The sequence below is a fragment of the Leucoraja erinacea genome, chromosome 32 (assembly GCF_028641065.1).
Source record: "Leucoraja erinacea ecotype New England chromosome 32, Leri_hhj_1, whole genome shotgun sequence".
NCBI lineage: Eukaryota > Metazoa > Chordata > Chondrichthyes > Rajiformes > Rajidae > Leucoraja > Leucoraja erinaceus.
In genome coordinates this window covers 795698-820757 of record NC_073408.1, presented here as the reverse complement: position 1 = coordinate 820757, position 25060 = coordinate 795698, and the positions used below count along the sequence as shown (strand labels likewise).

Here is a 25060-nt window from a genome sequence, read left to right as displayed (position 1 = left end):
GACTCCGCTATCTTTCAGAGCCCTATCAAGCTCTCTCTTGAAAGTATCCAGATAGGTTGCGGGCCGAGTAGCTTTTTTGTTCAAGTTCATGACCCAACTCACGGAACTACATGAATTTTTAACATATTGTGTAAAAATATTATATAAATCATACCTGAAACTCGTCAAGAAAAAACTCTGCTAATTTTTTTAAAATATGAGAAAAAGCTCCAATTTTCCAAGTAGTAATTGTCCAATAAATGCACGTATGACATTGAGGTTGGACGAAAATTGACCAACCCCGCACTTTGTTTTATGGTCGCTTGGCAGGGAGGACCCTGGGATCATGGCTGCCTCCTCATTACATCAAAACAATAACAAGGTTTCCAAGGAATAAAGGTAATGCTCACCTTGCTGATAATTTGTTTTTCAATTGATTTATCTTTATAAAGTTATGATGTGAACTGTTAAATAAAAATGATAAATAATAATCGGTCATTCCAAGGAAGTAAAGGGCTTGTCGGTGGCCGATGGATGCTGTTGCGGTTGGGCTGCTGGGTCATTTGGTTTTCATCGCTGGGTGGTGAATTAATCGGTGGGTTGATCTTTATAAAGTTATGATGTGAACTGTTAAATAAAAATGATAAATAATAGTCGGTCATTCAGTCAGTCAGTCAATCGGTCAGTCTGTCAGTCGGGCTTGTCGGTAGGCCGATGGATGCTGTGGAGGATCGGTTGGGCTGCTGGGCCACCGGTGGGTGGTGAGAGTTGGGCTGCCGGGCCGGGCCATTGGTGGGTGCTGCGAGTGATCGGACGGCCGTTGTTGCAGCGAGCAGACTGACAGAGCCGGCGCCATGGTGGTGCTGAAGGCGGCCCGTGCAGCGTGCAGGGCAGTGCTTCTCCCCACCACCATCACCATGATGATCGATCCAGAAGGGCATGATGGCCGAGGTGGACACACTGCGGGGCCACAGCATGGAGTTAGGCTCACCATGATGCAATATGGGCATTGGACAATAGATGGCGATTACTTTTTCGATCTCATTTTCTAATTAGTTTAATTAATTAATGTGCACCTTTTGGCACTGACATAGAAACATAGAAAATAGGTGCAGGACGAGGCCATTCTGCCCTTCGAGCCTGCACCGCCATTCAATATGATCATGGCTGATCATCCAACTCGGTATCCCGTACCTGCCTTCTCTCCATACCCCTGATCCTTTAGCCACAAGGGCCACATCTAACTCCCTCTTAAATATAGCCAATGAACTGTGGCCTCAACTACCTTCTGTGGCAGAGAATTCCACAGATTCACCACTCCCTGTGTAAAAAATGTTTTCCTCATCTCGGTCCTAAAAGATTTCCCCCTTATCCTTAAACTGTGACCCCTTGTTCTGGACTTCCCCAACTGACGAGAATGACTTTCGTCTCAATTATATGTTATCTAAATCTGTGCAAAATTGAACGTAGTTCCGAGACATGGGTCGTGAAAGTTAAATTCAAGACACATTTTTGATGCTCGGCCCACAGTCAACAGCGAGTGAGGCAGCATCTATGGAGCGAAGGACTAGGTGACGTTTCAGGTCGAGACCCTTCTTCAGACGTCTGAAGGGTCTCAACCCGAAACGTCACCTATTCCTTCGCTCCATAGATGCTGCCTCACCCACTGAGTTTCGCCAGCATTTTGTGTCTGTCTTCCATTTAAACGAACATCGTCCTACACACATAACCATCTGCACCTTGATGATTAGAAACATTTGGCTCTTTGCTGCCCTCAGCTGGGCGATGATGAGATAGGAAATGGCTCAGAATCACACTGCTAACTAGTCTTGGCCTTTATTTCCATTCATCCCAACCTTCCAAATTACCAAGCATCCTGAAGTATTCACTTGCCAGAAGACGTCACCCTGCAACCACATACTTATAGAGTGGATGTGGAGAGAATGTTTCCACTAATGGGAAAATCTAGTACCAGAGGGCGTAGTCTCAGAATAAAAGGATATCATGGGAGATTCCTTCCACCCATGCAACGGACTGTTCCAGCTGCTACGGTCAGGCAAACGCCTCCGTTGCCCTGCTGTGAGAATGGAGAGGTTGAGAAGGAGTTTCTTCCCAGAGGCCATTCGGACTGTAAATCTCACCAGGGACTAACTCTACTGAACGTTTTTCCTTCCAATATTTAATATGTAAAATAATATGTGTGTGTTTATGATTGTGTTTATAGTTTGTTTGGCTGTTTGTTTGTTTGTCTTTTTGCACAAAGTCCGCGAGCATTGCCACTTTTCATTTCACTGCACATCTCGTATGTGTATGTGACGAATAGACTTGACTTGACTGTACCTTTAGAATGGAAATGAGGAGGAATTTGTTTAATCAGTGTGGCAAATCTGTGAAATTCATCTCCACAGATGGTGGTGGACGCCAACATTGGGTACTTTTAAAGAGGGGAAAGATAGGTTCTTCATTAGTAAGGGTGTCCAAGGTTACAGGGAGAAGGCAGGAGAATGGTGTTGAGAAGGAAAAATAGATCAGCCATGGTGGACAGACTCAATGGGCTGAATGGCCTAATTTTGCTCCTATGTCTTATGAACACAGGTGATCACTGGCTGCATCAGCCCTTGCAAGTTTCTAGTAGAACCTATTCCAATGTAGTCCCATGACAAGCAGATTTTTCCTTCCGTACCCAAGTAAATGCAACCTACCCAGGTCAATATGTCACAATTTCTCACATGATACACCTATATGGTCTAAGTTAATAATTTAAATGATGAAGAATGCCACTTTTATATTCATTTAGTGTTTCTGTTACAATTCAGTAATTCTATTACAATTCCCTCCAAATCTTCAAACACAAGGTTGGCATGAAAGTAATGGAGCAAAGGTTTTTTTTTTTTATGTGTGCTCCTGTATATAACATTGGTACATTCAATCTTTCCACATTGGATTTGAACCCAGGACTGATGGCTGAACGCACTGTAACACATATAATACAACACAATTGGAATACCAAGACATGAGATATGCAATCATTTTTTGATTCATTATATTTCAATCTCAAAATAACATGTCATTTCACGATACAATTCATCACAAGCACAGAGAAAAATCATATAGTAATTAAACATTAAAAACAAAACAAAATGGTTTAAGCCTCAATAGTTCAACACTTCATTTCAGATGCTGTATTATTCATCACTAAAAACCAACAGTACATTTCTAAAATATTTAAAATACAAGGACAATTTTATGGCACAGAATTTAGTTTTAATGCTTGTAATCTGATTCACAATAATCTAGATCCTCAGCAATCATTCTATTCCCATTATAATATCTTTCATAATTAAAACTGGACAGCCAGGCATCACCTGTACCCAAAATGTGAAGTGCTCAGTGATACTACAGCACTTGCTTCAATAGTACATCGAGGCCATGATACACAAGTCTTCCAGATATTCTGTGCTACATTCAATGCAGGCTTTCCACAAAATTACATCCAATCTGCAAAGAGATATGGAAGTGGCGTCCACACCACATCTCACACAAGGCTACAGTTTATATTGCTTACTTCAAACTGCTCTCACTTGCAATAATGCAGAAAATATTAGCAGATCATTGAGTTGATTGTGGCAGAACAGTGCGGGACAAAGATAGGGAGTTCCATTGAGATTACGGCTTGTCAATAATGGGGAAATGAAAGTTGCTCATTCTTCTTTGTCAGCTGTGATGAATGCCCCATCCATAAGCTTTCCCTTGGCCTTCAAGTTCCTCATGAAGTCCCGTGGTCCTTTGCCTTCCAAGGCTGACGGGTATTTGTAGGAGCCTCCAATTCGGTCCCACAGTGTGAAGTACTGCCCATAGTTATAATCAAAGTACAGGTGGTGATCTGTGTGATGGGCCGACCCATTAATGATGCCCTCAAGAATTCTGGGCACTCTGTAGTCCCCATCGTGAATGGACACCGTCCAGATGTTGACAAAGACATAGAGACCCAGGTAGACCACTTTGTGCAGTGGGAAGAGGAATGGGTAGATGTGGTATGGGATACTCTGCATGAAACCATCCACTGGGTGAAAGGCATGACTTGCAAATGGCGTCGGAAGCTTCCAAATATGGTGGGGCTTGTGCAAGTGCTAAAGACAATACCAGAGGTTTAAAGAATCCACACATTAAGTGCTCATGTTAAAATTAAGAAACATTTGATATTACTTACAATACATTTCAAGCCCATCCTCACTATGACTAATCAACTAACAGATAAAGCCGGGTCGATGAAATCATGGAATGTCATTGGCGTTTTATTAAATAAATATAACGCAAGGAGAATGAAGTCAAGACCATATGTTCAGGCAACGCATTCAATGATCATTCTCAAACATCCACACATGAACATATGGATTTGCAGTGCCAGGGGCAGCAGCATTGGGAGGGTTGGAACCAGTGCCAGGGGCAGCAGCATTGGGAGGGTTGGAACTAACGGGGGAGTTGGCACAGGTACAACAGCACAAATGTGCTGGATTATGCAATGAAATAGCAGCTAGGCATTTGAATACCTTCTACATATGCATTTCTCAAATGTGTGCTAACGGCCATTTTCAGATCTCTACAACCAAACAAAACCTGTCACCCAACCCCAAGCTTCTTACTTTATAGAGGAGCCTGTGATGAAGAAACCGATGGATCCAGTAGATACACATGTCTGTGAAGAAGAGGAAGGAGATCATACTGAGCACCACTCCAAACCAACCTAAAAAGAAAGAAGGTTGGAGTTTCAGTACAGAGATCACTCAGCCCTTCCAGATTACACAACAGCACTCTGGGTCACAGTCACAGATTTCTGATTTGGTGCTGGTGAGTAACTATGCAAACATTAAACATTCTAATTCTCCACAGTCATTGTGCAGTTATGGTAACTTGCATTTGTAGACCACAGTTAACATCTAAAACATTCAAAGATGCCTCCAAGACGATTATAATAGTTTGGCAGTGAAGCTGGAAAAAGTGGTATGTTCTAATATTGGACACGCAAGCTGGTTCCTTTGAACTTCTGGAAAAGAGTGGTTTTAAGTAAATCCCGATCTTAAGGCATTCATAGGCATAACAAAATCTAGCTTAGTTTTTATTGTCATGTGTACTGAGGTAGAGTGAAGAGTTTTTGTTTTTACAGTAAAACAAGAAAATAGGAGCTGGAGCTAGCTGGCCATTTGGTTCCTCAATAAGATCATGGCTTATCTGTCCTTGTTCTCCAACCTCTTCTGTGCCAATTCCCCACATTCTTCAATTGAAAACATTTAGACAATTTTAGAACTCAGTAGGTTAGACAGCATCTGTGGAGAGAATGGACAGATAACATTTCAAGTCGGGACCCTTCTTCAGACAGATGGAATTGGGGGGGAGCGAATACTGGAAAAGAGAGTTGGGGGCAAGGTGAGGCCTGGCAAGTGATAGGTGGATACAGGGGAGGAAGAGGCGTGTGGTGATTGGCAGATGGGTGGAGATAGTGACAAAAACTAGAGGTGAAAAAGTATACATCTACATCCATTTAAATTCCTCCGGCTAAATAGAGTAATAACCATCTATTTAAATTGATCCAGCATCTGCAACCTTGCAGAGTAGAACAATTTCAGAGATTTTCCATCCACTGTGAAAAATATTCTGACACATCTCACTTGTAAACGACCACACTTGCATCTTACAACACGTTGGAGACTCTCCACGTGGAGGAAACATGGCAACAGACCCTTCCTGGTCTCAACCAAACCAAACTAGTAGGTTTAAAATTGCAGCCCTTCATTTCTAGTTTGCTGTTTGAGGATGGATTTCAGTGCAAGAAGATGAAATAAAAGTGACAAATATTCAGCAGCCAAGTGGCAACAACACCAGGTTACCCACTTCCCAGCTCTGTTGCACTTCGTTCTCAACACTTACCGTAAGGGGAATCCTCAATGTTATCGTACAATTTGCTGTAGCCACGGATTTCTGCAAAGAACAGTCCAACCGTTGGAATACTTATCCATGGGAGTGATTGCATAGCATACTTTATTTCTCGTCGCACTTGATTCTATGGAGAGATAAAATAAGTTCATTCCAGGTGACCTCAATATTGCAGCCGTTTGGGCAAGGGAGATTTGTCTTACAGAATTCACTTGCCAAAATTTGAGTATAATAACATTTATGTAAAAAAATTACAGAATATGTAAAGGAAGTAAATAGATAAACTTTTGTTAAATGCAGATGATGTGGCTTTGATATACAGAAAATTGCATGACAGACACTTTGAGGAATGCAACCCCCCCCCATAATGCAAACGTTGCCTGTCACTCTTTCACTAACCTGTGTGCACTAGCAGTGTGCACTTCAATTTTGTTGGCTCACTAACATTGAGAAGCACCTGAACAACACAAAATATTATCAAATAGTGGTGCAGGGGAAGGTGCAGCAAGCCTAGATGCCTACATCAGTCTCTCTCTCCTCAGACTGTGATGCCTCATTCTGCTTCAATAACAAAATATTTCCACATTCCAATCTTTCATGTTTCTCTTATATTATTTTGCCCGCAAAATAGCAACCACAAAAGCCAGTGAACATAATTTACTTTGAAGGCAAATTCTCCTGGATATTAATCTTCAAATAAGTTAAACTATAACTTTTCAAATCTCTCTTGATGCCCTTTTACACTCATACAATAAAGTAGTACAAATTGAATTAACATCACAGGCAAGGCAACACATACAAAGATAAGAATTTGCCATTGCAAGGAATAAAATAACTGCTTCACCTTTTAAATGCTTAGAAAGTTCAGCATATCCCCGACAGCCCTCAATAATTCCTACGGATGCACTGTAGAAAGCATATCGGGATGCATCACGGCATGGTTTGGTTAACAGCTCTATCGAAGACAGCAAACCAACTCCCCTTCCATTGACTCCATATATATCACCCTGCCTCGGCAAGGCCAGCAGCATAATCAAGGACCAGTCTCACTCTGGTCTGAAGAAGGGTTTCGGCCCGAATCGTTGCCTATTTCCTTCGCTCCATAGATGCTGCTGCACCCGCTGAGTTTCTCCAGCTTTTTTGTGTACCCTCACTCTGGTCAATCACTTCTCCCTTCTCTAAGGAGGTACAGATGTTTGTAAACGTATGCCTCCAGATTCAGAGACAGTTTCTTCCCAGTTATTATCAGGCAACTGAACCATCCTATCACCAGCTAGAGTGTGGTCCTGACCTTTCATCTACTTCGTTCCAGATATTTTAACTAACCTTAATCAGATTTCATCTTACACTAAATATTGTATGCTGTATCCTTTAACTGTACACTGTGGACGGCTGGATTGTAATCATGTAAAGTATTTTCTTTGACTGGATAGCAAGCAACAAAAAGGTTTTCACTGTACCTATGCACACGTGATAATAGTAATCTAAAATAAACTAAATCAACTTTGGAAATGAGAGAGGAGGAGGCCATTTAAAACTGGATCAGTGAATCCAACTATGAGTGGTTTACATGCAGAGTACTCAATACCCAATACTGATTAGTGGTGTAAAAATCAAATCAAAACAGGTTGTCACATATTTCCATAGAAAAGGTTCCATGGAACATCCATAGTAACACCCATTCAGTAAGACTTACTGGCAAATATTGTGGATGTTTCTTCAGTGTATGATCAAAAATAAGATAATAGCTCAACATTCCAAAGAACAGATATATAGCGGTGGCTCCCAGGTTGGTTACAATGAGGAGACTGATTATCTGGCGTAGAGCACCACCCTCTGGCCAGGAGCTGGGATACACATACGGTGTGAAAACGTGGTCATCTGCGTAGCGTAGTACAATGTCCATGGCAGAACCTGCCAATAAAGAGAAGAGGTTGTAGTAGTTCATCACAAATGATGATTGCAAGTCTACTGTGTGTTTCAGAGCTACATTGACAGAATACCCTGGTGCATGTGGCCTGTCCTGCTTAATAAACCACTGCACAATGTCATGCAGTGGCTTGGACAGACACACAATAGCCACAGACTGGTCTCATCTGAAGGATTACCTTTAAAACATTAACACTTTTAAAAGAATGGCAACCATGCATCAATTACAGGTGCCCCGAGGCTGCCTGAGGATTTTCTCACAGTAGGCCAATCTATTTATTATGGGCATTTTTACAACTGACAGTTTCAAAATTATGTTAGGTGATGTACATTGAATGTTACCCAACTTAGTGTAGTTACCTTGCATGATAGATCTCAATCATTGACCAGATTATCAGACCAGTAACCCTGAAATAATCATTCAGATCCCGCTATTATAGATATGGTACCTACTGTAAATTCACTAAACCTGAAAACAAGTCACATTAAAGGTGATTATGTAACCACAGCTCTCACAAAGCTAATACGTTGATCTCAATCCAACACCCACAGCAATATGGTTGACACTTAAAAGCCTTTGAAAGAACCCTTGAACTGATAATTATAAACCATTTGAATTCACACATTAACTTTACATATCCTCCTCGGGAATATAACAAGGACTCAAGTACCCATCACCCATACCTCTGATTGAGCATGGGAAACCGTGGCCAGACTGGTCTAGTGGCAGGTGAAGAAATGAGGGTAAACTCCCTTGACATCATCACACTAATATATTTACTGTCGATACGTCTCTTGTGACAACATTGGTAGGAACAACAACCATAATCTTCGCAGAGACACAGTCTATATTCACACTGAAGATACCTGCCATATATGGAGCTAAATCGGATTGAACAGAACAGAGCAGATCTGGTAGATCAACAAACGCTAGGCATCCATTGGGTGCCATGAGATGTCATCATTACCGGTAGAATATCATTCATCATGAGCTGCACTCTCCACCAATACAGGCAAGACAAGGAGCACAAGAAGCTTCTATCAAGAGTAGCGATTAACTTGTCTGATGCATCACCTGATACAACCACAAGAGTAAATCAGAGACTCAATGCTCTGTACTGCAACTTGTGGGATCCATTTCCAAAACAGAAGCTAAAACATAACACTACTAACACACCTCAATACCTGTACTGGAATAAGTCAACCCACTTCATTGGCAGCCTACGCACCAGCTTAAACACATGAGCTGCAGTTACAACAAAATAAACATGGTTAAAAATAATTGAGGAATAAAATATTTGACAGAACACCATAATTGTTTGCAACAAAAACTTGCATTGATACAACTTATATAAAAGGTAGTAAACTGTCCTAAAATGGGTTTATTCATCAAACATAGTGAAAGCACAGGAAGCAGATAATTGGTTTACAATGCCTACACTGACCTTTCAAAAGGGCTCTGCAATTAATTCCAGTCCTCTACATCTCCCTTAACATTATGGCTCAATTGGTACACTCACATCCGAGGTCAATAGATCATGGATTCAACCCTCTCCGAAGGCAAATCTACCATCACAGTGCTACACCAAGGGAAAAATTAAACTGGGGTCTCATTTCCTTACCACACAGTAGGATGCCATATCTGCCCATCGAGTACATGCTGGCTCAGGGCTATCTTATTAATTATCCCTGTAGCATATTCTCCCCACATTCCCTAAAATTACCCCTAGATCCTACCACTCACCTTCACACATCAGGCCATTTACACCGGCCAAATAACCTGTCAATGTGCACATCTGTGGAATGTGGGAGGTAACCAGCACACCCTGGGGAAACCTTTCACTCACAGAGACAATATGCACACAGTGCACACGCAGCTCCAATGTCAGGAGTGAATCCAGGTCACTGGAACTGCAAGGCAGCAGCTCTCTCATCTGCATTACTAAGCACACTCTCATCACTGTCCAGGCTGCCAAATGATCCCAACCCACTGTTTTGACGAGAATAGCCCTTGTAATGCTCTTTGTGAAAAATGTATTCATATCTCCTGTAAATTTCTCCCCATTCACCAAAAGCATCTAGTTTTAGAATCTTCCACCTTGGGAAAATACTGTGATTATCTCTCATATAGTTTAGTTTAGAGATTCAGCACAGAAGCAGGCCCTTTGGCCCACTGAGTCCATGCTGACCATCGATCATCCATTGAATGTTATCCCACTTTCGCATTTCACTCCCTACATACCAGGGACAATTTACTGAGGACCAATTAACCTACAAACCCGCACGTCTTTGAGATGTGGGAGGAAACCGGAGCACCCGAAGAAAACCCATTCAGTCGCAGGGAGAACATGCAAATTCTACACAGAGAGTACCCAAGGTCAGGGTTGAAGGCGGGTGTCACACTGTGACGCAGCAGCTCTACCCGTTGTGCCACCTTATGGCCCTCATAACTTTATAAACCTCTAGGAGGTCACCCCTCAGCCTTCGGTTTAAACCAGCATCTGCAGTTCCTTCCTACACACCCCTCAGCCTGCATTCTAGTGAGAATAAATCCTGCCTATCAAAGCTCTCTGTATAAACAGAGCCCTTCATTCCAGGCAACATCCGAATGAATCTCTGCTGCACTCTCACCATTGCGACCAAAAAACTGTACAAAATACCCCACGTGTAGCCTGACCAATGATTTGCACAGCTGCAACATGATACCCCAACTCATATACTGAATGCATTGGCCTATGAAGAGAAGTATGACACAAAGCTGGGTGGCAGTGTGAACTGTGAAGAGGATGTTAGGAGGTTGCAGGGTGACCTAGACAGGTTGAGTGAGTGGGCATATGCAGTATATTATAGATAAATGTGAGGTTATCCACTTCGGCGGCAAAAACAAGGGGGCAGATTATTATCTCAATGGGGTTAGGTTAGGTAAAGGGGAGGTGCAGCGAGACCTTGGTGTCCTTGTACACCAGCCACTGAAAGTTGGTGTGCAGGTACAGCAGGCAGTGAAGAAAGCTAATGGAATTTTGGCCTTCATAACAAGAGGATTTCAGGATAGGAGTAGAGGTTCTTCTGCAGTTGTATAGGGCTCTGGTAAGACCACATCTTTGTGATTGAGGCAGTGCAGCGTAGGCTCACGAGATTGATTCCTGGGATGGCGGGACTGTCATACGAGGAAAGATTGAAAAGACTAGGCTTGTATACACTGGTGTTTAGAAGGATGAGGGGGTTCTTATAGAAACATATAAAATTATAAAAGGACTGGACAAGTTAGATGCAGGAAAAATGTTCCCAATGTTGGGCAAGTCCAGAACCAGGTGCCACAGTCTTAGAATAAGGGGGAGGCCATTTAAGATTGAGGTGAGAAAAAACGTTTTCACCCAGGGAGTTGTGAATTTGTGGAATTCCCTGCCACAGAGGGCAGTGGAGCCCAAACCACTGGATGGATTTAAGAGAGAGTTAGATAGAACTCTAGGGGCAGTGGATTCATGGGATATGGGGAGAAGGCAGGCACGGGTTATTGATTGGGGATGATCAGCCATGATCACAATGAATGGCAATGCAGGCTCGAAGGGCCGAATGGCCTCCTCCTGCACCTATTTTCTATGTTTCTATGCCAAATGCCTTCTTCACTGCTCTATCCACCCGTGTTGCCATTTCCAGGGATCAATAAACTTGGATCCTAAGGTCACTTTGTATTTCCACACTCCTGAGACTCCTGGCATTGCTCTTGTCCTGTAAGCATTTGACATCTCTCCTCCTCTCCTCTTCTCCCCCCCCCCCCCCCCCACACCCCCCTCCCTTCTTTCCTCCCTCCCCCCACCCCTCCCCACCCCTCTTCCCTTCCCCCACCCCTCCCTTCTTCCCTCCCCCCACCCCTCCCTTCTTCCCTCCCCCCACCCCCCTCCCTTCTTCCCTCCCCCCCCAATCCAACAAAAACAAAGTATGGTACCTTTCCTGACAAAGAGGAGAGAAAAGGAAAATGGAGAATTGCATATCTATTGTACCTTATAGGTAGAAGATCCTGATCCTGAACTGGGGAAGCGGGAAGCCAAATTGTTTCCTCGATCCCTGTTCTGATAAAGGGCCTTTGACCCAAAATGCTTCTTTCCACAAATGCTGCTTGCCCTGCTGAGGGAGGGATTCTTGTATTTTCTGTTTTTATGCCATATCGTACCTTTCAAGTAAAGCAGTTTACATGTTAAGCTACAAGCTCCCAAAAGCAGTAATGTGATAACAACCACGTTATTAATTGTCGCATTGATCAACGGACACATAATAACCAAAACACCTTGCACGTGGCTAATGCAAAGGAAACCAAACTGCTGTCGAATCCCACACCAAGTACCCAATTTGTTGCAAACGCGGAATTCGCTGGAAAAGCTCATCAGGTCTCCATATTGTGTTGTGCTGCTGTAAGTAAGAATATCATTGTTCTATCTGGGAATATCACAATAAAACACTCTTGACTCTTGAGGTCGGACGGCATGTTCGGAAGAGAATGATGTTTCGGATCTGCGACCACCCTTGGGGAAGATGGGGAAGAGAGCGCTGTCAGTTAGTTTTCGGGGGGAAGAGTCTAATCATCTGCAGACTGCACGGGATATGTTTGACTGGGTATTAGAACATTAATGGACGAGGACATTTGGCCCATTGAGTTTACGTCCCTCCATCCTGCCCAACCCGCTCCCCAGCCACGCATCTCGCCCACGGTACCTCCTGTCCTGCCTGCCTGCCTCTGGCTGAGCCTGGCCCGCTGGGTCCACGGGCTGAGGGCTGTGTGTCCCGGGTCCACGGGCTGAGGGCTGTGTGTCCCGGTGCTGGGTCCACGGGCCGGTGCGAGGGCTGCTGGCTGTGCGTGCCGGTGCTGGGTCCACGGGCCGGTGCTGGGTCCACGGGCTGGTGCTGGGTCCACGGTGCTGAGGTCCGTGTGTCCACGGTGCTGTGTGTCCACGGGCTGGTGCTGGGTCCACGGGCTGAGGTCTGTGTGTCCCGGGTCCACGGGCTGAGTGTCCCGGGTCCACGGGCCGGTGCTGGGTCTGGGTCCACGGGCTGAGTGTCCCGGTGCTGGGTCCACGGGCTGAGGGCTGGGCTGTGTGTCCCGGGTCCACGGTGCTGGGTCCACGGGCTGTGTGTCCCGGTGCTGGGGTCCACGGGCTGAGGGCTGTGTGTCCCGGGTCCACGGGCTGAGGTCTCGGGTCTGAACCGCTCCAGCATCAACACGAGCAAAGATCATAGAGCGGAGCCGGCGACTGACTGACTGCCAGTTACAGCAGCCAATCCCAGGCGGCCGTGTGACCCCCGCCTCCTCTGGAGGGGCCGGGACAGCCAATTGGCGGAGGGGGCGGGGATGCGGCGGGCCAATCACACACTCTGCGTCAGTTCAGCTGTGGCTGCCATTGGCCGAGCAGTCGTCTGACCAATGACATCAGGATAGCGCCACCCGCCACGCTCTTCAGGCACTGGGGGACAGGGGGCGCTGGGACAGGGGGGTGGCTGTGGGGGCACTGGGACAGTGGCGGTGGGGGCAGTGGGACCGTGAGGCACTGGGACAATGGCGGTGGGGGCACTGGGACAGTGGCGGTGGGGGCACTGGGACAGTGGCGGTGGGGGGGGCAGTGGGGCAGGGGGGGACAGGGGGCACTGGGACAGTGGGCACTGGGACAGGGGGCACTGGGGACAGTGGCAGGGGCACTGGGGGGCACTGGGGCAGGGGGGTGTGGGGCACTGGGGCAGTGGGGACAGGGGGCACTGGGGACAGTGGGGACAGGGGGGGACACTGGGACAGTGGTTGGGGGGGGACAGGGGGGGGACAGTGGCTGTGGGGGGGCACTGGGACAGGGGGCACTGGTTGTGGGGGGGGACAGGGGCCTGGGGGGCACAGGGGCTGTGGGGGCACTGGGACAGTGGGGCACTGGGACAGGGGGCACTGGGACAGTTGCTGTGGGGGCACTGGGACAGTGGTTGTGGGGGCACTGGGACAGGGGGCTGACAGGGGGCACTGGGGGGCACTGGGACAGTGGGGTGGGGGCACTGGGGACAGGGGGCAGGGGGGGCACTGGGACAGGGGGCACTGGGGACTGGGACAGTGGGGACAGGGGGCTGGGGGGCACTGGGACAGTGGGGCTGTGGGGGCACTGGGACAGGGGGCTGTGGGGGCACTGGGGGGCTGGGGGGCACTGGGGACAGTGGGCTGTGGGGGGGACAGTGGCTGTGGGGGCACTGGGACAGTGGTTGTGGGGGCACTGGGACAGTGGGCTGTGGGGGCACTGGGACAGTGGTTGTGGGGGCACTGGGACAGTGGGCTGTGGGGGCACTGGGGACAGGGGGCTGTGGGGGCACTGGGACAGTGGGGACAGGGGGGCACTGGGACAGTGGTTGTGGGGGGCACTGGGACAGGGGGCTGTGGGGGCACTGGGACAGGGGTTGTGGGGGCACTGGGGGGCTGTGGGGGGCACTGGGACAGGGGGCTGGGGGGCACAGGGGGGGCACTGGGACAGTGGGACAGTGTGGGGGGGGGCTGGGGGGCAGTGGGGACAGGGGGCACTGGGACAGTGGCTGTGGGGGCACTGGGGACAGTGGTTGTGGGGGCACTGGGGACAGGGGGCACTGGGACAGTGGGGCACTGTGGGGGGGCACTGGGGACAGTGGTTGTGGGGGCACTGGGACAGGGGGCTGTGGGGGCACTGGGACAGTGGGGCTGTGGGGGCACTGGGGACAGTGGTTGTGGGGGCACTGGGGACAGTGGCTGTGGGGGCACTGGGACAGTGGTTGTGGGGGCACTGGGACAGTGGGGACAGGGGGGGGGCACTGGGACAGGGGTTGTGGGGGCACTGGGGACAGTGGTTGTGGGGGCACTGGGACAGGGGGCTGTGGGGGCACTGGGACAGTGGGCTTGTGGGGGCACTGGGACAGTGGGGACAGGGGGGCACTGGGACAGTGGCTGTGGGGGCACTGGGACAGGGGGCAGGGGGCCAGGGGCGGGGGGGGCAGTGGGACAGGGGGCGAGGGGACAGGGGGGGTGGGGGCAGTGGGACGGGGGGGGAGGGGGCACGGGGGCAGTGGGGGGGGGGGCACTGGGACAGTGGTTGTGGGGTGGGGGCACTGGGACAGTGGTTGTGGGGGCACTGGGGACAGTGGTTGTGGGGGCACTGGGGACAGTGGCTGTGGGGGCACTGGGACAGTGGTTGTGGGGGGGCACTGGGACAGTGGTTGTGGGGGGCACTGGGGACAGGGGGGACAGGGGGCACTGGGGACAGTGGCTGTGGGGGCACTGGGGACAGGGGGCACTGGGACAGGGGCACTGGGACAGTGGCTGTGGGGGCACTGAGACAGTGGCGGTGGGGGCACTGGGACAGTGGCTGTGGGGGCACTGGGACAGTGGGTGGGGGCACTGTGGGGGCACTGAGACAGTGGCGGTGGGGGCACTGGGACAGTGGCGGTGGGGGCACTGGGACAGTGGCTGTGGGGGCACTGAGACAGTGGCGGTGGGGGCACTGGGACAGTGGGGCACTGGGACAGTGGGGAGAGGGGCACTGGGGGGCACTGGGGACAGGGGGACAGGGGACAGGGGGCACTGGGACAGTGGCTGGGGACTGGAGCATGGTCATTGGGGATGGGGGACACTGGGGACAGGGGGGACAGGGGGCACTGGGACAGTGGTTGTGGGGGCACTGGGGACAGGGGGCACTGGGATAGAGTCAGGGTGACCCTGAGAATAACCAGACCTCGGGCAATGCCAGTCAAAATGTACAAACAAGAAATTGCAGATGCTGGTTGGCACAAAAGGATACAAAGTGCTGGAGTTACTCAGTCACACTTTATGTCCTGTCCAGGCAATGATAGGTCTGGCAGGCTTGGGCCCTTACGCTGCTGAGTATTCAAGGGGCAAAGTTCAAGGGGAACATCCCTCAAACAGGAGACGGGATGTCATCCCAAGGGATCGTAAGGGTGTTTTATTTCAAGATTTGTGCTAACACTATTGAGTACTAACCATCACACAAACCAATCTCCCTTCCATTGACTCCATCTCTACACTTCACACTGCCTCAGCATCATCAAGGACCAGTCTCACCCCAGTAACTCCTCCCCTCTTCCAACGGGGAAGAGGTACAGAAGTTTGAAAATGCATACCTCTAGATTCACGAACGGCTTCTTCCCAGCTGGTATTAGGCAACTGAACCATCCGATCATCAGCTGGAGTGCTGTCCCCATCTACCTCATTGGAGAGCTCTGAACTATCTTTTATCAGACTTTATCTTGCACTCAATGTGGTACCCTTTATCCTTTATCTGTACAGTGTGGACAGCTTAATTGTAATCATGTATATTTTCATTGACTGGATAGCACATAACAAAAGCCTTTCACTGTACCTTGGTGCATGTGACAATAAACTAAACTAACTTTGCTTTATAAAAACAATTGTGTTAATCGGAAAAAAATGTGTTAGGGGCCAGAGTGTTTTATATTTGCTGTAACAAAGTTATTTTTCCTGCAAGTCTTTCAGACAGAACTAAAGGTTATTTTTCATAACTATTTAGTTTTATGCAACCTAAAATACAAACAATCACCAAACTATGGGTGGCCACTGAAATAGGCAAGCAATTGGTTATTTTGATACTTGCGCAATGATACACTTATTAAACAATGTAAGGTGCCAATATGTGTTACATTGTTTAACACAGTATCATTGCATGTATCAACAGAAGTGATTGTCAATTTCAATGGCCTCCCACTGTGAAGAAAGAAGATGCGTTTTTAAGACACAATGGTGTCTGATTATTGCTGTAACGTTACATGTCCAGAGACTTTTCTTCCAAATTCTTTTTTTCCCAAAGATAACTTTTTTATGGTTGCCAATTACCAACATAACTTTTAAGTAGTTATAATTAGGAATAGCACCTCATATTTTGCTTGGGCAACTTACAGCCCAGTGGCATGAATATTGACATCTGTAACTTCAAGTAACCCTTGGTTTCCCTCTTTCTCCATCCCTCCCCCATCCTGGTTCACCGACCAGTCTGACTGCACCCCGATTACATTTTATCTTTGTATGCTTCATTGTCAACTTCCCCTAGCAAACAATGATTTATTGTACATTTTCCTTGATGTCCACCTCCTTTGATGTCTCGTTTTCACACCATATCTCTGTTTCTTCCTCTCCCCTGACTCTCAGTCTGAAGGGTCTCGACTTGAAATGTCACCCATTCCTTCTCTCCAGAGATGCTGGATGTCCCACTGATTTACTCCAGCATTTTGTGTCCATGGTGTAAACCAGCATCTGCAGCTTCTTCCTACACTGTATAATACAATTGTTGTTCTCCAATTCACCAACTGCATTATATCCGATTTATGTTGTGGAAACATACATAATAGATGAACTACTTGTACATGTACAGCTGTCTTTTGAAAGTAACAACTAAGGGGCCTGTCCTACTTAGGAGACCTCCACTGGGACCTCTGGCGACCTTAAGCAACTTCAAAAAAAGGTTGCGGTGACCTACGACCTCCTACGACCTTCCACGACTATGTGTACGACCTCCTACGACTATGTTGAAGACCTCCCTCAACTATGAAGAAGACCTCCTTCGACTTTGTTGAAGACTGGCTTCGACCATGTACGTTTTACTCGAGGATGGTCTCTGGCTAATCATTCTCAAGTGAGCTCCAGATGTCACCGTCCACCGGACCTGCGGCTGGAGTCGGGTCGCAGCCGCGCGCCACCACAGCTCTCCACGCTCCAAAGGCGGCCAGCTCCACGATGGTAAGTCCGCAGGCTCCGGGACTGGAGCCCCCAGGTCGTTCCGGTTGGAGGCCCCGACGACAACGGAGACCTGAAAGGGGAAAGGTTGGGTCCCCTGTGCAGGGAAGACGTTTTAAAAGTTTCCCCCGCCCCCCATGTATATACAGTGAAAAACAATATAAAAACAACAACAAACTATACTTTCAACGGGACAAAAATTAAAAAAAGACAGACGGACTGCAGAGGCCGCTGCGAATGTCGGTCGCACCACCCAAACTATGAAGAAGACCTCCTTCGACTATGTTAAAGACTGGCTTTGACCATGTATGTTTACTCGAGGATGGTCTCTGCTAAATCATTCTGAACCATGCAAGCAAGGAAGGAACTAGTTTGGAGAATGTTAATAAAAATACATCTACTGCTGTTTGCAGGAGCCCTTTTGCTTCAGCAGCCTTTTAAGAAAGGCAGAAGGGGAAGAGCAAGGGTGAAGAGGAAGCACAAGAAGAGGTCTCAGTGGGTGAATGGAGATGATGTGATGGACTGTACAACCAGATGAATGGAAGAGAGTGGCGCTGGGCTTTGACAAAAGATGGAACTTTAAGCACACGTGGGGCAGTGGATGGCAAGCATGCCATTCTTGTCCCTGTCCCTGTACCCCTCATTTTCCTTTTCGTACAGAATGGCATCCTGCTGGAACCATTCCTCAAGGTCCCCCTCCTGCTGCCTGGTGAAGGTGTAGGGCATAACCTTCCTCCAGCCCTCCCTCCCTCAATACCAATGGGGCATCTGCCTGATGCTGTGTCAGACACAGGAGAAAGGGCTGCTTTGCTGCCTTCAAATGAGGCAGTGAAGGATGGGGGTGGTGGTGGGGACATGTACTACCACCCTGGTCTCCTCCTCCAGGGGTCTCTCATGTAGGGCAACCTCCTCCTACACTATCACCTCCTGTGGCATCACTTCCTGCCACTCCTCCTCCTGGGTGGGCAATACCTGCATGGCAGGTTTTTTTAGGATTGTGCCCTCCCCTTGCGCTGCTGCCATCTCTAAAACACGCCTCCTCTACAAAAAACTCTCCAGCTATGAATGAACATGCCATGGAGTGACAGAGGTGACGTTCTGCTGTTTAAATTACCTTTTTTTCCCCACTGTCCTTATTTTCACCCCGGAGCTATTACCTTCGACCACCTTCGACTATCTACAACTAGCATCACGACCTACTACGACCGGCTTCGACTAGACCTACGACAAAAAAATATCGATTTTTCCCACGGTGACGTATTTTAGTCGTGGCCAATTCTTATCATCTTGAAAAATATGCCTCGACCTAGCTGAAGCCTCGACTACACGGAGATCACTTTCGACCATGAAGGAGAGTGACGAAAACCTCCTACGACCTCGTGGCAACCTTCCCCGCGACTATGTGTCGCGGGTAAAGTCGCCAGAGGTCGCGGTGGAGGTCGCCCAATTGGGACAGGCCCTTTAATCTGCCTTCACGGATACTCTTGGCAGTGCACAAAGACTTTAGATGTAAAAAATATTTCCTCATGTCTGAGCTTCCTCAAGTTAGCTTTCTGATGACTGGTTAGATTTGTTTTTTACTGCACAGAATGCTGCCTGACCTGTTGAGGGTTGCCAGCACTTAGAGTAATACTGCACAGAAACAGGCCCTTCGACCCAACTTGCCCCTGGCGATCAAATGACCCATCTACACTAGTCTCACCTGCCCGCATTTCGCCCTAATCCTCTAAACCTTTCCTATTCACGTACCTGAATGTCTTTTAAATGTTGTTATAGTACCTATTGTTATAGCATAATAACAGCACTTCTGTTGTTTTTATTTCCACATTTTGCTTTAGGTTAGCTCTGTTGGTCGATTTGTATTCTTGCCACGGATGCGGCCTGACTTGTTGAATATTTCCGACATTTTCTCTTATTTTATATTTTAGCGTCTACAGCTTTATTTATTTTCATTACTATAATTAATATAATTCTTACGTTAAGTAAAGAGGCAGAGCTAAAATCAACTCACAGTCCTTTGCACAGGAGACGCAGATTACAAGCCAACACAAGTACTGAATTGCCTTTACTTTCTCCTGCTGCCTTGCTTGGCCCCGCCTGCACCCGATGATGTCAGGACGCCGAGCGAGCACTGATCTTCGGCTCTGATAGTCTGTGGGGTTGTTTTTAAAAAGAGGCGATTGAAGTTGGGCTATTTGAAAGCTGCGGCTAATCCCCTTGCCTTGCGGCGCGGCCGGTTGCTGGGGTCGCCCTCATGATCTGTGTGCTTCTGGTTGCTGGACACGGAACCTTGCTGGAGAGCGAGATCAAGGTGAATTACTCGCTGCTGAGCATCGCAAGCATTGCTAACGCACTGAAAGGAGTTCACTGAAGGGATCACCTCACGGCTTCCGGAACAAGTTCAACCCCTCTGCTTGTGCGGATTTGTTTGGATAGGACGGTTGTGTAGGGGTTGTTTAGGAGATCCAGCATTCGCTAGACACGAGGATTTGCTGCTGTCCTCCCGCACCACGCTTCCTCGGCCTTTGTGCGGCATGCTTGCTGCCTCCCTTCTGTGGATGGGGAACTTGCCACGTATAGGCTTCACTCGTGGAACGGCTCCACACTTGAGGATTCTGGAATACTGTTTTATTCTTGCAAAATAAGTGCACCATATTGCTACAAAGGGAGCTGTAACATGTGTGTAACCGATTTCGTGAGTAGGTCAGGTCCAAAGTCAAAGGGGTGGGATCACCACCTGGACGTTTGTCAAGAGAATCGCTGTCAACGCTAAACCTCAAATAAAACCAGTAAATGGCGACAATGTCCCTGGACACACCAATCCCATGCTGCAGGGTGACGATTCAATGGCACCCAGTTTACAGTCCACAGAGAAGCTTATTATATATTTGGTGAAAATGCAGTTTTGCATTTGTACAGTGGAGGCACCAGAGACTGCAGATGCTGGAATTTTGAGCAAAGCACAAAGTGCTAGATAGTGGGTCAGGCAGCACCTGTGGAGTGAATGGCTGGCAGATGCTGCCTGATCAGCTGAGTTCCCCCAGCACTTTGTGTTTTGCTAGCAGCTTATCACGTTTTTGTTCGAAAGGGAATTTTCCATTTCCATTTGGCATTTGCACCTTACAAGAGCTCAAGATGACTTTGCAGCCGAGTAATATGATTGAAGTGCAGATAATGTTGCAGGTTAGGATGGACCCGTGCAAATTCCAGTTCCTTTACCTTGTTTGTTATTGGTGTGCAACATCTTTATAGGTTCTGCTCAAGTTAGTGGGCAAAATACACAATGCTGGGTGGGCAGTGTGAGCTGCGAGGAGGATGTTATGAGGCTGCAAGCTGACTTGAATAGGTTGGGTGAGTGGGCAGATGCAGTATAATGTGAGTAAATGTGAGGTTATCCACTTTGGTGGCAAGAACAAGAAGGCAGATTACTATCTGAATGGTTAAGAAAGAACTGCAGATGCTGGAAAAATTGAAGGTAGACAAAAATGCTGGAGAAACTCAGCAGGTGAGGCAGCATCTATGGAGCGAAGGAATAGGTGACATTTCAGATCAAGACCCTTCTTCAGACTGATGTGGGGGTGGGGTGGGGGGGGGGGGGAAGAAAGAAAGAGGCGGAGACAGTGGGCTGTGGGAGAGCTGGGAAGGGGAGGGGAAAGAGGGAGAAAGCAAGAACTACCCGAAATTGGAGAAGTCAATGTTCATACTGCTGGGGTGTAAACTACCCAAGCGAAATATGAGGTGCTGCTCCTCCAATTTGCGGTGGGACTCACTCTGACCATGGAGGAGGCCCAGGACAGAAAGGTCAGATTCAGAATGGGAGGGGGAGTTGAAGTGCTGAGCCACTGGGAGATCAGGTTGGTTAATGCGAACTGAGCGGAGGTGTTGGGCAAAGCGATCAGCAAGCCTGCGCTTGGTCTCACCAATGTAGAGTTGACACCAAGAACAATGGATGCAATAGATGAGGTTGGAGGAGGTGAAGGTGAACCTCTGCCTCACCTGGAAAGACTCGCTGTGAGAAATAACATTTTTTTTTTAGAAAATATAAGGCATAGCAATGCTGTAGGTAGAGATGGTGGAAATATCTTGTTGGCTTTGTACATGTGGGCAAAAAGCTGTTTGAAAATTGTCATGGTCTAGAATGTCAAAGTAATGTGATTCAATTTCTCAGTCATTCCTTATTCTAATGTAAGGTAACTGTGGCATACTGTCAGGAATTGTATCACATTGTCACACATTGGTTCGAGGGTTAAAGTGGTAAGTGAGAGTTTTAGTTAAGCTCTTAGGATGTCTAAGTTAATAAACTGTATGCACTTTGGGTCTCGTCCCTGAAGTCGCTATATATGGAAATGTCAGATCCAATATACCATACCATTCAACCTCAAAATCAATTTTGTAACCTCTCAAATTTAACAGCACTTGCATCACATTTAATTGTTCTCTTAGCTTCTCGTATTAAAAGCCTATACTTCATCATTAAAGCACTAGAATTAAATACAATATGTCATTCCTTTTGAAAGAACATCAACATTTAACTGCCAAAATCTTTTAAGACCTATTGCATTTTGTGAGATGATTGGTGTAAGAACCAACTCTCCATATGCCCAAGAAATGACTATCTGTGCTGAACCATGTGTTTTCAGAAACTCCCTGAAACAGAAAATGATAAACAGAGCCAATTTATGGCTACATTATTGTGAATGTATAATGTTGCAAATAACCTTGAAAAGTAACAATATGTTGGGGTCTTGAGGCCACTAAGATTGGTAACGATGAAACCTAACCGGCTAGAAATAAAAATTAGTAAGAGTACCAAATGTTTTAAGTCGGTAAAGAGAAGATAGAATTTGGCTTGGACAATAAATCTAAAGTAGTGAATATGCGTGTTTAGAGTGAATATTGGAATGGAACGAGAGAATGCTGTAATAGGATAAGTGGGACAGATATTGATCAGGAAAGATCCTGTGGACATTTTGCAGATTTATAAACTCTCACTATGTGGTTTACCTGGAATAAAAATAAATTTGGGGACAGAGTAGGCCTCGGAACCGACCAGACACATATGTACAGATGGTTTGATCCCCAAAAAAAAGGAAGTGCTCGAAATCTTTGGGGAAATGGGGTTTGGGAATGGGAACTTCCATTTCCAGTGTGGGTTTCATGCTCACAGGATATTCCACCTTGTTCCACCTTGTCTATAGTCCTAAAGTAATGTAGAAGCTGCAACAACAGTTTATATCCAGCAAAGATAGAAACAAAATGCTGGAGTAACTCAGAAGGTCAGGCAGCAACTCTGGATAAAAAGTGAAGTTTTGGGTCGAGACCATCCAGCAAACTCCCACATAGAACAATGTGATAATGACTGGGATAATATGATCCCGTCACTGTTAATAGTTGAAGATAAATATTGGCAAGGAAGTTAATTAAATAGAATAATCCCCGTGCTCTGCAAACAACACCATTAAAACAGATTAATCTTTGCTATTTGTAGGTGTTTGCTGCGAGTGTTATTTGTTGGATTTACTGACATTTCAAAATGTACTTGGTCTGCTCTAAATCCCTTTAATTATGAAAGATGTTGCATAAAATGAAGATTTTCATGAAATATGAAATTCTCATTTCCTGCATAACTTTTTTGGCAATCACAGGTCCAAGAGATCAAGGGTGACTTATTTCTACTCTCGTTTTGAGATGGCTATTGTTAGCCTACCTAAAAGGAAGCACACCAGGGAATGAGACCAGTGGTGCAGCTTGTGGAGTCACTGCCTCAGTGACACAGTACCTTGGATGCTGTCCATGTGGAGTGTGCACACTCTGCTGTGACTGCATGGGTTTTCCTGGGTGCTTTGTTTTCCTCCCAAGTCTCAAAGCCAAGAGTCAAGAATGTTTAATTGTTATACATACTTAAACGTAGTAATGACATTCTTACTCGCAGCAGCAGAACAGGTTAGTAAACACAGTACTCAATAAATAATATATTAAACACAAAAATAAGTTGAATACAGTGCCCTTCATAATGTTTGGGACAAAGAACCATCATTTATTTATTTGCCTCTGTACTCCACAATTTGAGATGAATTAAGGGCCTGGTCCACTTGGCCGTCATTCGCGCGTCAAGCACATGGTACGCAAAGATCCTGCGATTCCGCGTGCGGCCGTGCATCACTGCCTATGTCATCACGCACCATGCACGCGTAATGCGCACCATGCGTGCATCACGTGAGTGTCATGATGCGAGCGTCGTGCGTCATGACACGTAAATTACACGCAAATGACAGCCAAGAGGGACAGGCCCCTGAAGGATGTTTAGCCAATTTTGTCTCTGGAGTGTCATTGCTGTAGAATTCAATTACTTCTCATTAGTTCAAAGTTTAGCTCCACTCCCATGGGTAGTTTGTTGAAGGTGTGAAGCTACATTGCAGAAAGAAAGATTTTCCTCAATGATGCAGCCTTGCTTGATGCTGGTCTTCACCCAGAATGGTTCCATTGTAGACACAGTGATTAATATTGCTGCTTCCACACATACTATAGTCTTCATACTAGTGAGCGGGATTCACATGACATCTGGGTTGCTGTGTCTGTCTTTTTTTCAGAATGAAGCAACTGGCCTGTATTCCCATTTGGAGGGAATCCCAAAGGCTTTGTTACCCGGAGTTGGTGGAAAAAAGATATTGGACTTCTGGTGGGAAGTTGTAAACATGTGAGTGCATTGTTATTATTGTTCCTACTTCTACCAATAAGAGCTGCATTTTTGTTAATTTTTCAAATTTGTATTTTGTCTGAATAAATTGCTTGGGATAAATCTGTGACCACTAGATGTGCACCAAGATGATGTAAACTGTTCTCATTAAAGCATTACATTTCAAAATAAATAGGCTTACGTGGCTACCTAAACCAATACATTGTTTGATATCAGGGCAATCTGCAAGTTTTTATTGAAGTCAATGTGACAAGGACAAGGGCCATAGAGTTAAAATATTGAGCAATAGGTATAAATGGGAATGAGAAGAAAAATAATATTTAGTGAGTTGCTGGTGAATACTGAATCAATCAATTCCTTAAAAAGGAAAGGCGCTTGAGAAAGACTAATTTCCTGGACTACAAGATTTACAGAGCACTGACATGAGCCAGTGTAATTTCGATGGACTGCAAGGTGCCATAGTAATCCTATGATTTGGTTTGCAATGATGTTTAACTGGCTGCAGCCACACTGCCGTGGCTGACTGGTCATCTCTTCACCTCTGACGTCAGATGTTTGTGTATTTTGACTACTTGCTAGAGACCTGAGTGTATAATCAAGAGGGGGGAGGGGGGGGGTCTATATCAGGACAGGGGAAATACTGCGCTCTCAAGATTCCAATTTTCAGATGAAATATCTTCAAAAAAGGTTTCAGAGGGAAATCCCATGGAACTGTTTTGGAGAAGAACGTTCCCTGATGCCATAAGCCCTAGTTATCATCAAATTATGTA

The 25060-nt window shown here is 46.7% G+C and overlaps 2 protein-coding genes across 5 annotated transcripts in view; one reads left to right on the top strand and one right to left on the bottom strand.

Moving 5' to 3' along the window:
- Positions 1-3001: 3001 nt before the first annotated feature.
- Positions 3002-25060, bottom strand: part of sc5d (sterol-C5-desaturase) — a 61628-nt gene continuing 39569 nt past the window's right edge. The window contains exons 1-6 of one of the 4 annotated variants that reach the window (XM_055660510.1): positions 19605-19740; positions 11841-12010; positions 7607-7824; positions 5905-6037; positions 4623-4723; positions 3002-4109 (exon numbers count right to left, since the gene is read on the bottom strand). In XM_055660510.1, coding sequence (XP_055516485.1) covers positions 3681-4109; positions 4623-4723; positions 5905-6037; positions 7607-7816 — 873 coding nt within the window. In that variant the 5' untranslated portion in view covers positions 7817-7824; positions 11841-12010; positions 19605-19740 and the 3' untranslated portion in view covers positions 3002-3680. Of the gene's footprint in view, positions 4110-4622; positions 4724-5904; positions 6038-7606; positions 7825-9284; positions 9420-11840; positions 12011-12549; positions 12659-19604; positions 19741-25060 lie in introns of those variants that run through there. The other 3 variants (XM_055660511.1, XM_055660512.1, XM_055660513.1) reach the window with 3 other exon arrangements.
- Positions 19766-25060, top strand: part of gkup (glucuronokinase with putative uridyl pyrophosphorylase) — a 41042-nt gene continuing 35747 nt past the window's right edge. Inside the window, exons 1-2 of the mRNA XM_055660509.1 lie at positions 19766-19904; positions 24184-24290. Coding sequence (XP_055516484.1) covers positions 19848-19904; positions 24184-24290 — 164 coding nt within the window. The 5' untranslated portion in view covers positions 19766-19847. The remainder of the gene's footprint in view (positions 19905-24183; positions 24291-25060) is intronic.